Consider the following 15912-nt stretch of genomic DNA (forward strand, 5'->3'; position numbering starts at 1 on the left):
CACAAAGCGCGTTCGGAAACATTGTTTGCAAGACCTATTTCCATTTACGCTCTTCCAAAAAAGTGACACGCGTACGGATTTTATGCAAATTTGGTGATCATAAACAAAAGCTTTAACAAACGCAGTGTGTGATACAAAATTCACACAAAGAGTAACTTTTTTCTGTAATTTTTTTCAGAATATACGATGTGGAAAGTGATGTACGTAAACGATAGAATACAAACAATATTATAATTTCATCTCTTGTCTTTATCTATGTAAGATTAAATCTGTGGCGTGGATAATTTATAATGTAAGAAGAATAATATTAAAAGATTGTGTTTTCTCAGAGCGTTAGTAGACTGCTACACTCAAAGAGCAAGCCTTGGGGGTTGGAGCTTCCCTTTTGAGCCTTAATGAGAGTCATGCTCGAAGGGCTGCTTTGCCTAATCCCGTTTGCTTTGATAAACGAAGCTCGGACTCCCGAAGGCACCAAGTGGGAACATGGAACTCTCTCTGATAGTCGATGTGGACATTCCACTTTTAGTTCCTCTAGTTATATACTTACATTATAATTATTGACTAAATATAAGTATAAAAATATTTTTTTCTGAAAATATTCACAAATTAAACTGCAAATATGCTTACAAATATTTAATTAAATAATAATATTAGAATTACACAAACATACGACTAAACTTAAAGATAATTAGTGTTAAATAAATACTTCCAATAACAAACATACCACCTTTGTAAAAAGTACAATGCATATTTTATTATTTATGTACACTATTTTATATTGCTTATGAAATGTCTTTGAGTTCGTTATATAATATTTAAATCTATGAAAACTTCCACTGGTGACTAGATTGATCAAATCTAGCCTGAGAATTAATAAATCTAATGAAATATAAAATTGTTTATGTACTAATAAGCAATAAAATATTATTGCAAAATTATTTATTTATTTAAAATATCTACAACGATATGAACAACGTGTGAATACGTGGTTTTCTGAGAAACCTAATTATTGATATGATTATTCTTTCTCAACTATAATATTTACATGATCAATGGCATAGCACTAATAATACGTTAGCAGTCTATTTAAAATTATATAATGTAAAATATCCTACCGGTATATTTTATCGTCGTGTGGTGGCATGCTAATAAAATAAGGAGCTGGCGGTGGTGGTGGTGCTAAGTATCGCACTGATCCTGGACCCGGTTGCACCTTGTGAGGCAAAGTAGCATTAGACAATGATGCAGGAGGCAAAGTAGCGGCATACCCTGGCCACGGAGGTCCCCACATTGGAGTAGCACCAGTTGTCGGGCTACTAGCTAAAGGACCACCTCTGTATGATGTTGTTGTCATTCTTAATCTAACAACACATATCGCTACAATTAAAATAGCTATAAATGCAACTACACCACCTACTATACCTATTATCAAATTATCGTCATTATTCGATGACGCTACACCAACTACTGGTGCACCTTTTGGCTCTCCTGTAACCTTCGGTCGTTCGTGAGATGGTGCAACAGACCAAATGATATCTGGCTCTGCTGAAGTACGGTGTACTAAACGAGGTGGTATTGTAGTTGAAATACTAGATGATGAAGATAATATTGTTGTTCTTCGTTTAGTATCACAAGAAAGCTCATCATCTCCAATTTCTACTAATAGAAACCCTGACAAATGATCCGGAGAATCACAACGAACATCATCTATACCAACGTTTGGCAACCATCTTCGTAATGCTCGAGCATTGCAATCACACCTTATTGGGTTCGTTTCTAGGCCAAACATTGATAAGTCTGCACGACGATCATCGAGCGCTACTAACAACTGGGGTTGAAGAGTTGACAACTGGCTACCAGCAATATCTATTACAATCTGAGATGATCTGGGTAGAGGAAATAGCAATGCTGGTGGTAAAGTTGTTACGGATGTATTACGAAACCGCACTGTTATGGCGGGAGCTTTCAAACCAGCTAACACTCCAGAAGAAACTGTTTTTAAACGAGAGCCTCTAACACCTAACTCTTCAAGACGTGGGTGTAAAGTGGAATGTAATTGATCTGCACCAATAGACGTATCTTTTAACTCTACATCTAATTTTTCTAGGGCAAGTAAGTATTGAAGAGTTCCTTGAACATCAAAGTATCCAAGCCTTGGATATCCATAAGCTCTGAGTTCTATAAGATTTGATAGACTTCTAAAAGCGTTTTTCTCTATTCGAGTACATTTATCTAAATCTCTTATGTCCAATACTCGAAGAGAGGAAAGACCATCAAAATTGCCTTCTGTAATTTTAATTATAGGATTACTGGAAATATTTAATCTTTGAAGATTTTTAAGTTTAGGCCAAGAATTAGCTAATGAACCAGACACATCAGATATTTGATTATTTGAGAGATCTACTGATTCTAATAAAGTTGTTCTAGCAAATGTTTTATCCGAAAGTGACGTGATATTATTGAATGATAAATTTAAACTATGCAAAAACGGCGTTTCTAGTTGGCCTACTGATCTAATTCCAGTTCCTGCTAAATTTAGTTCTCTAACAGTTTTTGGTTCAGTCAGAATATTATTCAAGGTTTTTTCTGAAAGTGGGTTAAAAGATAAATCTAGTTTCTTAATATTTACCATAACACTGTCTTCTGCTGGTACATCAACTATTTCATTATTGGACAAATCTACGGAAGAAACAAAGAAGTATTGTTTTTGTAAAGCTTTTAATGGTGGATGTTCAAAGATATTGTTGCTCAATATAATTTTTTCTAACATATGTAGCCTGCTCCGATCAAAAATATTGTCAGATAATTCTGTTAATAAATTTCCATCCAAGTTCAAAAGTTCTAACCTAATAAGTCCCTCGAATAGTCTATCTCCCAAACGATCTATTTTATTATTAGATAAGTCTAAATGTTGTATTTGTGTTGAATTGTGGAACGCCATTTCACTTATTGTATCCAAATCATTTCTTGCTAGTAATAAAGTTCTTAATTTCGGAAGTCGAGCAAAATCTAGTTCATCAACGTTTTTCAAAGCATTGCCTGATAAATCGACTAATTCAAGATATTGTAATGTACTTATAAGTTCTGACGGGAAGAAATTAAATTTATTATTAGTCAATATAATTTCTCTGAGACGTGGGTGTATTTTGAATGACGATGGGAACAAATAACTTAATTGATTGTCTGACAAATCCATAACTTCTAAACTGGTGCCAGTATTGAAGAACTCGCCTTTAAAAGCATTCAATTGATTTCCTTTTAAAGACAAATATTGTATAGACATTACATTAACAAATGCCGGAGCCCTTATACTAACAATATTGTTATACGAAAGATCTAAAACAGTTAAGTTTTTAAGATTCTTAAAGGTGTGTTCGGTAATTTCCTGCAAGTTATTATGTGATAAGTAAATATGCTCCAAGTTAAGTGTTTTCGAAAACAATTTCACAGGAAGTGCCTTTAAACCAATATAACTCATATCTATGGTCATTAGACCTTGATTATTTTCAAATACATTCTGAGGAAGAGTACTAATATGATCATTATGACTCATATTTAAATGCAATAAACTTGGAATAGATTCGAAGGCGTTAATCGGTATTTCTGAAATTTGGTTATCTGATATATCCAAAAACCAAAGGCTTACGAACTTCAATTGTTGTCCAGTGAATCCTAATATCCTATTTTGGCTTAGAGATAAAAATTGAAGAGTCGTCTCAAGTCCGCTAAAAACTTCAGCTGCGATTGAGTTTAACAAATTGCCTGATAAATCCAAATGGTGCAGTGTCTTAAAATGATCGAAAGCCGCAGATGGAAGTTCCCTGATTACATTTCGTGATAGTACCAATGATGTTACTCTGTCTGATACAGCTCTTAGAATATCACTTGATAAAGCTGTCACTCTGTTGTAACCTAAATGTACAGAGATCAAGTTTGGTAGTCGTGATAAAGCCGTAGCCGGTATCAAAAGTATATTATTGTCACGTAAAAGCAATGTTCGAAGACTAGTTAATCCATCAAACGCATCATCCTCGACCTGAAAGAAAAAAAATCACTCTTTAACATTACTTTACCATCTTTAATTTACTAATTATTATTTTACTAGCTACTCGCCCCGGCTTCGCCCGGGTGTATATGTATTATATATATAAACCTTCCTCTGGAATCTATTAAATAAAAACCGTCTCAAAATCCGTTGCGTAGTTTTAAAGATTTAAGCATACATAGGGACAGCGACAGCGACTTTATTTTATAGTATGTAATGATTAGAAAATACTGAGATAAAAATATTCATATATAATTACTTACAGTTCGAAGAGAATTAACTCCAATGTCTAAATACAGCAAATCAGTAAGGCCTACAAAGGTTCCTGGTGATAATTTAATGAGATTGTTTCTACTAAGATCGAGCATTTGTAAAGAAACCAAAGAACTGAGGTGGCTGTTATCGATATTCTGAAATTAACAAAAAATATATTATTACAAAAATTATAAAGTAAAAAGAGTCGGGTCAGTCACGGGCACTAATGTGTAAGTATATTTTTCAAAATTAAACATGTGTACAGTTTTGAGGAACCATGTTACATATATATGTTTACTTAGTACTGCAGGCTATGTATAATACTATAAAACTTATAATAATAATAATATATATAACATTGTATATTTATGAAATAATAAATCACAGAACAATTACTAGCCAAAATCATTGTATAGGTACCCTATTATACTAATTCTAGTTTCGTTTTAATATGTATAATAATTCTTTTGTACATATGTTGTTTACACATTTAGTGTAAACAACTTATGTATAAAAGAATTCTCCTCACTGACATTCAACATACACAATATTATTATTTTTTCAGTAAAAATCACAGACAAATTTATATAATGAATTTGGAATTAATGAAAACGATTGTAATTGCTTTTCCGATAACTCTTTACTGACAACGGATCAACTCAAATCACTTCCGCTTGTCATTCCTAATTGAATGGTATTAAATTAAAAAGTTTGCAGAAACTTACAGTGATCATATTGCTGGAAAGATTCAAAGATCCGAGACCGACAAATGATTTCATAGCAACGGTCGGAAAATCGGTTATAAAGTTTTCAGAGAGGTCCAACTTTTCGAGGTTCTCGATGCCTTGGAAGACGTCGCTGTTGAACTTGGAGAGTCTGTTCCGACCGAGATCGAGGCTTTGTAGTGCACTTAAGCCTATAAACGCTCCGCCTTCAATGACAGATATCATGTTTCCATGTAAGTCGATCTCTTCTAAAGTCTTCTGTGATATGAAAGATGCTTGTCGAATTGAAACTGTAAAACGGTAAGAAAATATATTTAAAATATCTATTTCAAAATTCAGTCATTCTGGATATACCTATTACAGATGATGTAGATTAATACGCGAACCAAATATGTTTCTTCATAAACGTCAAACCTGATACTAGTAGTATGACGATACACCTCATAAATTCTTAATAGTAGATTAAATGACGTAAAACCATGTCGCAGTATCCGTCATTCCATTTTCCAAGATTTTTAAAGCCCATACTTACTTGTCGGATTTATAAGGTATATTTATCTTCATTACAAACCATTTTTATTCCGTTTTGCATTTCATATAAATTACATTAAATTGTATTTTCTATACAGATGAAAATATTAAAACAAACACAACTATTCACTACCAATTTCATTAATTATTTAAAGTAGCGAGACCGAAAACATTTATCACAGTAAATTATATTTTACTCATAAAATTTGATTATACCTGTCCCAGATACCCCCTGTGTAAATAACATGTAACTATTTTGACAACGATGTATTATGACAGTTTTAAAATGTTACCTAAGTTAAATCTAAGTACTCACTTGCTATTATACGCATAAATTAAATTTGACGCTATTAGTAGCGTCAACTTTAATTTATGTGTATTACCTACATCGTATACTAGTTTTATTTATTAAGTGGTTTAAATTGTAGAAAGTAGCCATCACCCATAGATGAATGCGACAAAAAATATTACGATGTCTGTGATAACTCACGTTCATACTTCAATGTATTAAAGTGATATGCCATTTTGTCAAAATCTAATTTATTAATTTCGTCATTCCCATTAAGTACATATAAGCAGTACCTATGTACTCGTATGTATACCAAGACACCTGAATGAAAAATATAAGAAGTAAGTAATGTGATTGGAAACATGTCGGGACAGCATCTATACTACTCACACTCTACATCAAGTGCTGGTACATTTTTTCTCATTCTCTCGCTCTTTATAAGCAAAATTACTTTCATAGGCAAAACTTGATCGTAAAATATAGAAGTAAGGAAGGTATAATATAAAACTTACCTATTCTATTTTCTCTTAAAGAAATAACCCGTAATGCTTGTGGGCCGTTTAGAGAAGATGAAGGCACGGAGTTTATGTTGTTGCGGTTCAAGCGTAATATCTGAAACAAAGTAATACGATTCCACTATAATAAAAATATTAGAAGAAATGCCTTAAGCGGAATTTATTTTTTATGCGACTTGTAATTGTAAACTATGTACATTAAGTATATAGGATAATGAATACTAAAATGTAACTTATAAGACTCAAATTACCTTAAGAAGATCACAACCAATCAGCAAACCTTCTTCTATTCCTCTAATGCTGTTTCCACTCAAATCCAGCTCTTCTAATGCTGGCAGATTATGGAGCTCGGCTGTAGAGAATATGGGATTCAAATTATCCCCAAGGAGGTTGTCAGCAAGAACCAACTTGGTAAGATTGCCTCGGATCCCGGCTAGTAGACGGTCGGGAAGGCGTCGAAGGCTATTGTGTGAAAAGTCCAACTCCTTAAGAGGTAAGCCATAGGTTGAAAATATCTGAAAAATTTAAATATGCATTTTAGTTTTTTAGTTACGTAAGTATACTATGTATGTACTTACTACTGATAGATATACCTATCAGTAGTCTAGCACCCATACCACAAGCTATGCTTAGCTTGGGATTAGATGAAATCTCTGTGTTTAATAACGCTATTAATATTATTATATCTACCAAATGGAGTCTGAGAAGAAGATATATAGACTCCTAATACATTCCGTCAGCATATCCGGGACACAGAGTGATGGAAATCATACATAAAAATCTCTAACACAACAATATTTGACATAAATGGAATGAATAAGAATGATATTATTATAATATATCATTATTAGAAATAAAATAATTTATATAATTTTTTATTAGTAGTTATGTAACTGACTGTCCGTCCAAAATGTATTTAGAACTTGGAATTAAAAAATTAGTTTATTACGTTTTACTTGTAATGTACGCCGTAACGTTTCAACACAAAGGCCTTTGAAATCCCGCAAAAGGCATTACTTAATTAGGTTCATTGCGTGCCCTAACGTTCTTACTTTGACGCATAATATGTCCAAAGGAAAATTGTTGTAGACCAATTACATACGAATATGCATTTATATATATGTCTTTAATCCTGAATAGTGCATTTTTTAGGTACGTCTATAGTATATTTTTTATACATCTACCAAATTAAATTAATCAGTAGAATATTATGTTATCTGTATCAATATTAATTACCAAGACTGTAAATATATAAGAACTAGCTATACCGAGGATTTCATCTGCTTGGAATAGTGATCTTGACCAAATACATAAAAAATGTATAATAAACTAAACCATAATTTCAGACAAAACATAGTTGTAGCTTCAAATGGGATATTTTCATACAAACTTTTATCCCCTAATTTAATTTAACTCCCTTAAATATATTGTAATAAAATATACCTAACTAATAACCTCGGTACTACAACTTATGTACAAGGAAATATGTATACTTTAACCAAAAACTAATATACGACCATTCGAAAAACATAGCACCATTTTCTTCAACAGTCCTGATAAAGGAGACAAATAGAACATATCATTGGATCTGTCCCTCTACTTGACATTTGAAAAAGTAACATGTTTCTAATTTAATCAGAATTTGTGTGAAACTACAGATAAGAAACTGAACCCTTCTCTCCCAGAATACACAATAGTATATGATGTGACCCAACACTCCCTCATCAAACTGCCGTTGTCGATCTTGATCTGAGTTTGAATAGTGCGAATCTTCAAACTGAACTTGGTGCGGTGTCCCAAGAGTTTGCAAACTTATGATCTCGAATACATTATCTAGGTTCTTCAGTGGAGTGGCCGCCAAACGGTAGTTCTGCTAAAGACGAATTGGTATATAATGTATGATATAATATTCAACACTTGAATATAATATATTACCAAGTAACTACCCGCCTCAGATCAATTATTGCAGGTTTCTATAATTTTAGAAAACAAGATACTACCTATATATAGTAAAACATATGTAAGATAATAAAACATATATTAATACACCAATAATAAACCCATGTGGTGTTATGTGAGAACATTTGAAATTGGTTAAGTATTTTAAAATTTATCCATTATGAAATGATGAAAATGTATAATATATTTACTAAAATAAATATATTATAATAAACTAGTAATTAGGATACCGTTACTTTTAATCTGACTTTCGAGGTCTAATACAAATACGATGCACACTTTTTCGTCTCTTGTACATTGTACACTCTTGAAAATTTCTTTAAGAAAAGAACTAAATTACTAGTTCTTGAGGCTATGTCTTGTACTTGTAATGGAACTGCAAGTCTTATTCTATGTTTAAACATTGACATATAACAAGGATTAAGTTTTAGTTTAATGTTACTATACACTTTTTATACTATTAATTAAGTTTTAGTATTCTCTAAACTAAATGATTTTCAATATCAAAATACATAGTATATATCATTTTTTACAAAACTTAAATATTTGGAGCCTACTCAATTTTCCCGCTATTTATAACTAACCAGCTATATAACTTCTCACATAATGGATAATGTAACTTACTATAAATGTTTTTTTATCGGTCAAGTATTCAAATTCAAATTCAAAGTTTTTTTTATCGGTCAAGTATTAGTTAAGATTATCCACTACTAATATACGAATTAAAGAAAAAGTTTTTAGACAATTATTATACAGTAGACAATTGATTAAAAATATGATCACTAATATTTTCTATAACGTCAGACATTATACTATATAGTACATGTAGAATTACAAAACTTTTCCCAAAACCGTTCAATGCTTGTATATCGAAAATGAATTATTGTTTCAACTGAATGTGTACCGCGTGGAATCATTACAAATGTTTTGCACAACCGATATCGTTGCCGGACAAAACAAATGAGCCGATAAATGCTGATCCGCTTCGAACATACCAACACATTGGTTTGTAAAATTCAATGATTGTTTCCAACTTTATTATTGTACTCGTATATACCAGATGAAATGAAATTCCGTGACTATGTTCATAGTTGAACTAGAAATGAGTATAGGTGTGAACAGACTTTGACAGTTCTATCACTAAGTGAGCGGTGTGTTTTTTCCTGTATGCTTAATTGATATCCCTTAATTATAATCTGTGTAAACGACATGTTTAAGACAGATTATAATTGATCAAGGCAAAAGAATTTCATAATTTAATCAAATATCGATTGCCAATTACGATCATTAGTATCCTAAAACATTAATAATATAAACCTAAAATATTACTAAATATCTCACACAAATGACTTTAGTAGAATAATTTAGTAGTTTTATAAAGAACATTAAATAGAATACAAATATTGCTGCTGTTTTTAATTTATAATAACATTGGAGAAGATACAAGTACTTTTAAACTTTGAATCTGGATAATATCTCAAGATTTTCTTGAGCTAGAGTTGAAAAATTTAAGATAATTTATGTAGTTTATTTTTCAGGAGAGTTCGGTTAATTAATTATATTCTAAGTTTATAACAGATCGACGAGAAAAGTTACAGTTATTTTTAATTTTTGATTTATATTAATCATTACCTCAAGATAGTTTCAAAGTAAAAAGTACAGAACAGATAATAATTCAATCATCACTTTGAAAATTTTATCGTACTATTTATTACGTCTGTGTACGCTTTATACATTTAAAATAGATAACCAATATGGATTTTTCAGTTACTCCGTCCGATAAATAATAAAAAAAGTAGTATGCGATTATCAGCGTAATAACCGCTACGCACGCAATATCTGTGCAATCAGATAATATTGTCAATTTTAAGTTAGAATTTGTCTATAAAAATATATAATATAGCAGCACACATACATAAATCCAAAAAGCATACTCTATTGTTTATACAAGAGTGTTCTCATAAATTTTCTATATTTTCATTTTAATTGTATATTTTTTTCTCTTGGACTTTATACTGGAAATATTTTATCATTTTATTTCAAATCCACCCACGACTTTGTTCAACGATTCAAGTAAAACTTTTGATGACCTCGTCTATTCTTAGTCCATCAATTTTGCAAATTTTATACGAGTTTTGTTTAATATTTTGTTATTTAAAATAAACATATAAATATTCAGAAACTGGATTTTAAAATAATAAGTATTTCTAATTTATAATTGAATATGGTCTCAAATCTACATTAGTTAATTGCGAATCAATTATACTAACATCACTGTTTGTTATTATAACTTGTCACATTAAAATTAGATTTTATGCTTTATATTGAATACTTAAATTACATTTACGAATATATCATGTAGGTATGCCAAGAAATATATAGAGTGTTTCAAAAAAGTTAGTGAATACACTTAAAAGATTACGTAATAATAACAAAATGATTTTACCTAAATGCCGTTTATCTAAAGTTAATAATTCGTTTTATGGTAAGGTTTTACAACAAAATGCCAAAGTGCGTTCTAAATCTGCCTGCAAAAAGATTCAAATATTGTATAAACTCTTCCTCTGTAAAAAGCTGATTATACAATGATTGCTGATTCGTTAACGATAATAATGTTTTTATTGTAAAAACTTAAGATTCATAACGTTGACAATATTATCTAATTGCACTAAGAATGAGTGCGTAGTTGTTTCTATGTTGATTATCGCCTAATTATTGTAGAATTATTTATTTTCAAAAACATTTATTCAAATGAGCAACACACAACGTTTCTTGCTCACTCTTATTATGAACCTGCGTTCCGAATGAGTGGTAGAATAAAAAAATATGTTTATTCAAAAGTGCATATATTTATTTTAGTAAAGATTATTTCTGTTTCTATTAAGTTATATACTAAGTTAAACACTGTCATATTCCTATCTACAGTTTTAATAAGCATCAAGCTACACAATCAAGTGATTATTCCGTCCATCGGGGCGTAGTTATCAGATCACGAAGATAGCGTGTTCAGCTCGTGAAATCTATGCCATTCTAATATCATATTTATCTCTATTTTCTGAGCAAATTATTTTATCGTCTAATTATTTTCTAATAATAAATCGGCTTATTTATTTTGTGTACACTAAACATATGTTTTATTGAAATTATTTATTTATTTAACTTCCATGCACACAATACAATACATTTGGCGGATTTAATACCATGCGGCATTTATCACATTAGAAAATAAATCAAAATACTTAATCATCATAACTCTTAGTATGTTTGTTTGCATTAGTCATATACCAGTATATACAAAACCTTGAAAAAAAAAATAAAAAAATTTAAAGACTCTTCTGTTCCTAATTTTAATGTGATAATAATCGATAAATAAACAACTCGCTTTCATTACTTTACTAAAATACTGTCCAAATCCATTATTCCATAATCCTACAGATCAATTACGATTAAGATAAGAATGCTTTAGAGCTTTTTCCCGTTATTTTTTTAATTCTACGCAATTTTTTTCCATAGCGAAATGTACAATCTCGTAAAACAAAGAGTTAATATATAGTCCACTTTGCATAAATATTGCAGTAAGTAATATTAGTTAATATAAAAAAAAATTAAAATCCGTAATATAAAAATTTGCAAATGTTGAAAATGTTAACATAGCATTGTGGCAAAAATAATTAAATACAACTTAATTTAGAACGATTATTTATTTTTATACAAACTTATTCATGTATAATCTTATTATTATACATGAATAAGTTTGTATTAAAGAGATCTCAAATAAAGAAAACAATTAAAAATGTGACGAAAATTTACATTATATTGAGTTATATAGTACAAGAAGTTATTTTGTTACAGAGGACGTCAATATTTGCGCAAGTCACTCAATGTTGTGGCTTTAGATAAATTGTAGGTGGTTTTTGTTCAACCACACTATCTCCGAAATACTGCTGTGGCTTGTGGTTTGGTTTCAGCCGCTGTTACTAAGCTTAACAACTATCATTGATTAATGAACTTGCCCTAATTTAACATTTGAAATGAGTAGTGTACGTAGGTGTAAAAGACTAAGAATAAACCATAAATACTTCTGTTTGTTACTATCTATTTTCTAGGGACACTTAGTAAAAACTTCGGTGTAAATAATTGTTAGAAAAATATCACTTAGATTATATCTAAGTAACATTATAAGTCTAATCTATCTATATAAGTATCTTGGTCCCAGGTTCTATTAACAAGCAGCCATCCCCTCCGATCGATCCCCTGTACAATTCAAACGGGATCGAAATTACGACTGCCTGAGCCGAGGTTCGAACCCCTAGCCATGCCCGGAGACTAAAGTTTGTTTGTTTTGTTTGTTTGTAATACTTTATTGTACAATAATATTATAAATAAAAGGACACAATTGAAGAGAAAAAAAAAACATCGTACAATGGCTAAAGTCGTATCTGTCAGACGGGAGTTGGCTTTCAGCAGCTCCATAAGTCCTTCCACGGATTTGGAATGCCGTCTACACTCGCCCCCTGTCGTCCGGTGAAGCTGTAAAGGCAAACTGCGACCAATACCATTAGAGTAGTCCGAAAAAAAAACACCTTGTTTTATAAGTTGTACTCCGGTATCAGATATCGTATCTGACAGTAAAATTGCAAATTAAGGATGACATAACATCCGTCTTATTGTTTTTATGATTGTAACAGATTAATAAAATAAATCAACTGACCTGTGTCGGTAATGTCTGGTGGCCGGCCCGTCTTTGGCTAAAAGACATGATGGGAGCACCATAAGGCAACGGTGGGAAGTCACCACCGAAGACCACGTGGTCGCAGTTCATCAGGATTGTAAGATGGAGCGCCCGGTCAACTTGCACCCGACACCGGCAAGGGTACCGAAGGTCATCGTTCAGTTCGGAACACGGCACCCACTGTTGTTGTCCAAACACGGGAACCATGAAGAGAAGAAGAAGTGTCCACATTGTGCCTGCAAAAGAAAATACGGTCTGTATTATTATAGATGTAGGAAAGAAAATGGAATCACAGGCAAAAGATCATGTTAGTCGTCAGCCTATCTCGATAGATATATCGAAGTGGAGAAATATATGTCGAATAACGAGACCTGTTTTTGCAGTTAATTAAAAACAAGTTTCATACTAGGTTTCCAACAGCAAAAAATTAGAAATATTTCATCTGCAATTAATTTATTAACCTATATTAATATAGTAACGGTGTAGTGTAATGAACTATAATTATATTATCTATATTCAAGAATATAGAATTACAAAAAAGTGTAAAATTAATACCTATAATAATAGTTCATTTAATGAAACTATGAACAAACTATCATTACACAGGCGGTCTTGTCGCTTGTACAAGAACTTTGTCCAGACTACTCTGTAAGTAAAGGAATTTTTAATGAAATTTGAAAGAGGCTTACTAGACTCAAAGGGTGAGTTAATATAGAATTAATTACATGACATACCTATATATATGCTTACATTGCCTTACATTCATAAATTTTAGAAGAGTACTAGTCTATCTTATAAGTAAAAAGGATCATTAAGTTAAAGACTTAATGATCCTTTTTAACTAACTAGTTGAGTCGCATTTATTGATGATATCAAACGACAGTTGAAAACCATCTAGAAGACGCTATCAAATATTTTATTTTACAAATAATTAATAAATAGTTTTGGCATATTGAAAAATTGTCTAAACATATATATTTTAGTATGATTTTTTCAGCTGTTTTTGCCTATATATTGACACATATTTACTGTAAAAATTCATCCAAATTGGACCTCAGTGGACCAAAAAACATCCAAACAATTTTCGCCTTGTCACGTATTTGCGATTTTATTCTATGTTAAGATATAAAAGTAAATGTTGTTTATATTCTGCTATCTTAATTGAAATTTATAATAAATAGTCTGCGTAGGCTTTTCTAGTGAGTCAATACAAATCGATGCTCACATGATGTTTTCATATTTCTTTCTTACATGCGTAGATGTATGTTAATACATCCTATAAACAGCTGCAAAAACTATATGTATTAGGTCCTTCAGTTATCGGTTTTGTTATACATGTACATTCATGTTAGCTTAGGGAATTCCTAGGTCACCATTTGAATATTGAATCAAGTTGCCTACACTTGTGTTCGGTATGTTATTCAAATGTTATTGTGGCTAGGGTCAGCGATATTTTCACAACAAAGCTTAAGTATTACAGTATAAGACAATAAAAATGGTCCAACCATGATTTCTAGTTTTGTTTTTGCAGCCACTTACATTACCATCAGAGCCTTCATTACCATAAACGAAACCTCGATTGTCGATACAAACATAAACGGACTGGGAACAACAAGAAACACCTCGTAAACAAGCTCCTCGTAAGCAAGAAATTTACGAGCGGACCTTTGTTTATTTCATTCCTCGATATCGCGTTAAAGTTCGACAGTTATCCTTGTGTAAACTTTCGTGATTGACGGAATTTGCGGTTATTTTTATTTTTACCAATACATCCCTATAAAATTACGTCACTTATTGCCAAAACATTTTTCCTCTTTGTTCATCTTTCCAATTTGAATCAAATAAATATAAAAGTCATAAATTGGAATACTCGTAAAAATTTTGCAATCCTCTCAATAATACATTAACATGTCATCATACGATACTTTTCATCTAATTGTTAAAATAAAACACTATGTCACACAGCGGTATTAAGCAGGTACGCACAATGTACATGGCAGCCGTCAACTTTTTTTATGTGTCTCACTTGAAAATCGCTTCGTATCCGAATTCCAAATGGGTAAATTATTAACGAAGCCCGATTTATGTGGAAAGTTGTACGGATCGCGCCCGAAACTAGCTTAGTTTGTTCGCAACTTCACCCTCCAACTCCCATCATCGGCTTCTCATCTTTCCAAGAAGGAACTCTTTTTGATATCTCCAAATATAAATTTTGACACCCTTTCTGCAAACTTTGCGAACTTTTGAACGTTGAGCTCTCAATAAATATTACCTGGTTTATTTTTGTCCCAATTTCCGTATTTTCAGTTGTTTTTCGGCAAGGATATTCTAAAATATACTACGAATTATAAGACTTCAGTTAAAATTGTCTCTCTGAACAATCCGGATATTATGTTTCTGAGAACAAGTATTCCTCGATTAACATAGATACCATTAATATTTCTTCCAATCTATTTGTTGTTTTCTAAGAATACTGACAACGAACACAAGTTTTCGACTAAGGTTATCATCATCATGATCCAATAAAAAAAATCATCCTCACTTTTTTACTTCTTTATACCTAAGAGCACATACTATCGACTCTAATCGATTAGTATCTAATGATTTCTATTAATGATAGTACAAAAAATACTCAGTGTAAAAATTTAATAAAGTGCAATTTAATACAATCCCATACATACTCGGTATATCTAACGTAAAAAATTCTCACCGAAACCAATTTCTAATATTACACAATCGCAACGATATTACTATATGTATAAATAGTAATCAACATTCACTAGCACTATTATATTCACATAATACATTTATTCGTCATGCTAAATAACAGTATGCAATTATGAATGAACTTCACTATTATA

At 31.3% G+C, this 15912-nt stretch overlaps 1 protein-coding gene across 1 annotated transcript in view; it reads right to left on the minus strand.

The window, feature by feature from the left end:
• Positions 1–611: 611 nt before the first annotated feature.
• LOC131847842 (protein artichoke) overlaps positions 612–15912 on the minus strand; it is a 91708-nt gene continuing 76407 nt past the window's right edge. The window contains exons 3-8 of the mRNA XM_059197510.1: positions 13031–13287; positions 6612–6875; positions 6358–6457; positions 5026–5315; positions 4309–4455; positions 612–4036 (exon numbers count right to left, since the gene is read on the minus strand). Coding sequence (XP_059053493.1) covers positions 1112–4036; positions 4309–4455; positions 5026–5315; positions 6358–6457; positions 6612–6875; positions 13031–13282 — 3978 coding nt within the window. The 5' untranslated portion in view covers positions 13283–13287 and the 3' untranslated portion in view covers positions 612–1111. The remainder of the gene's footprint in view (positions 4037–4308; positions 4456–5025; positions 5316–6357; positions 6458–6611; positions 6876–13030; positions 13288–15912) is intronic.

The sequence above is a fragment of the Achroia grisella genome, unplaced genomic scaffold (genome assembly GCF_030625045.1).
Source record: "Achroia grisella isolate CSIRO2021 unplaced genomic scaffold, CSIRO_AGI_Agris_v1 utg544, whole genome shotgun sequence".
Classification (NCBI taxonomy): domain Eukaryota; kingdom Metazoa; phylum Arthropoda; class Insecta; order Lepidoptera; family Pyralidae; genus Achroia; species Achroia grisella.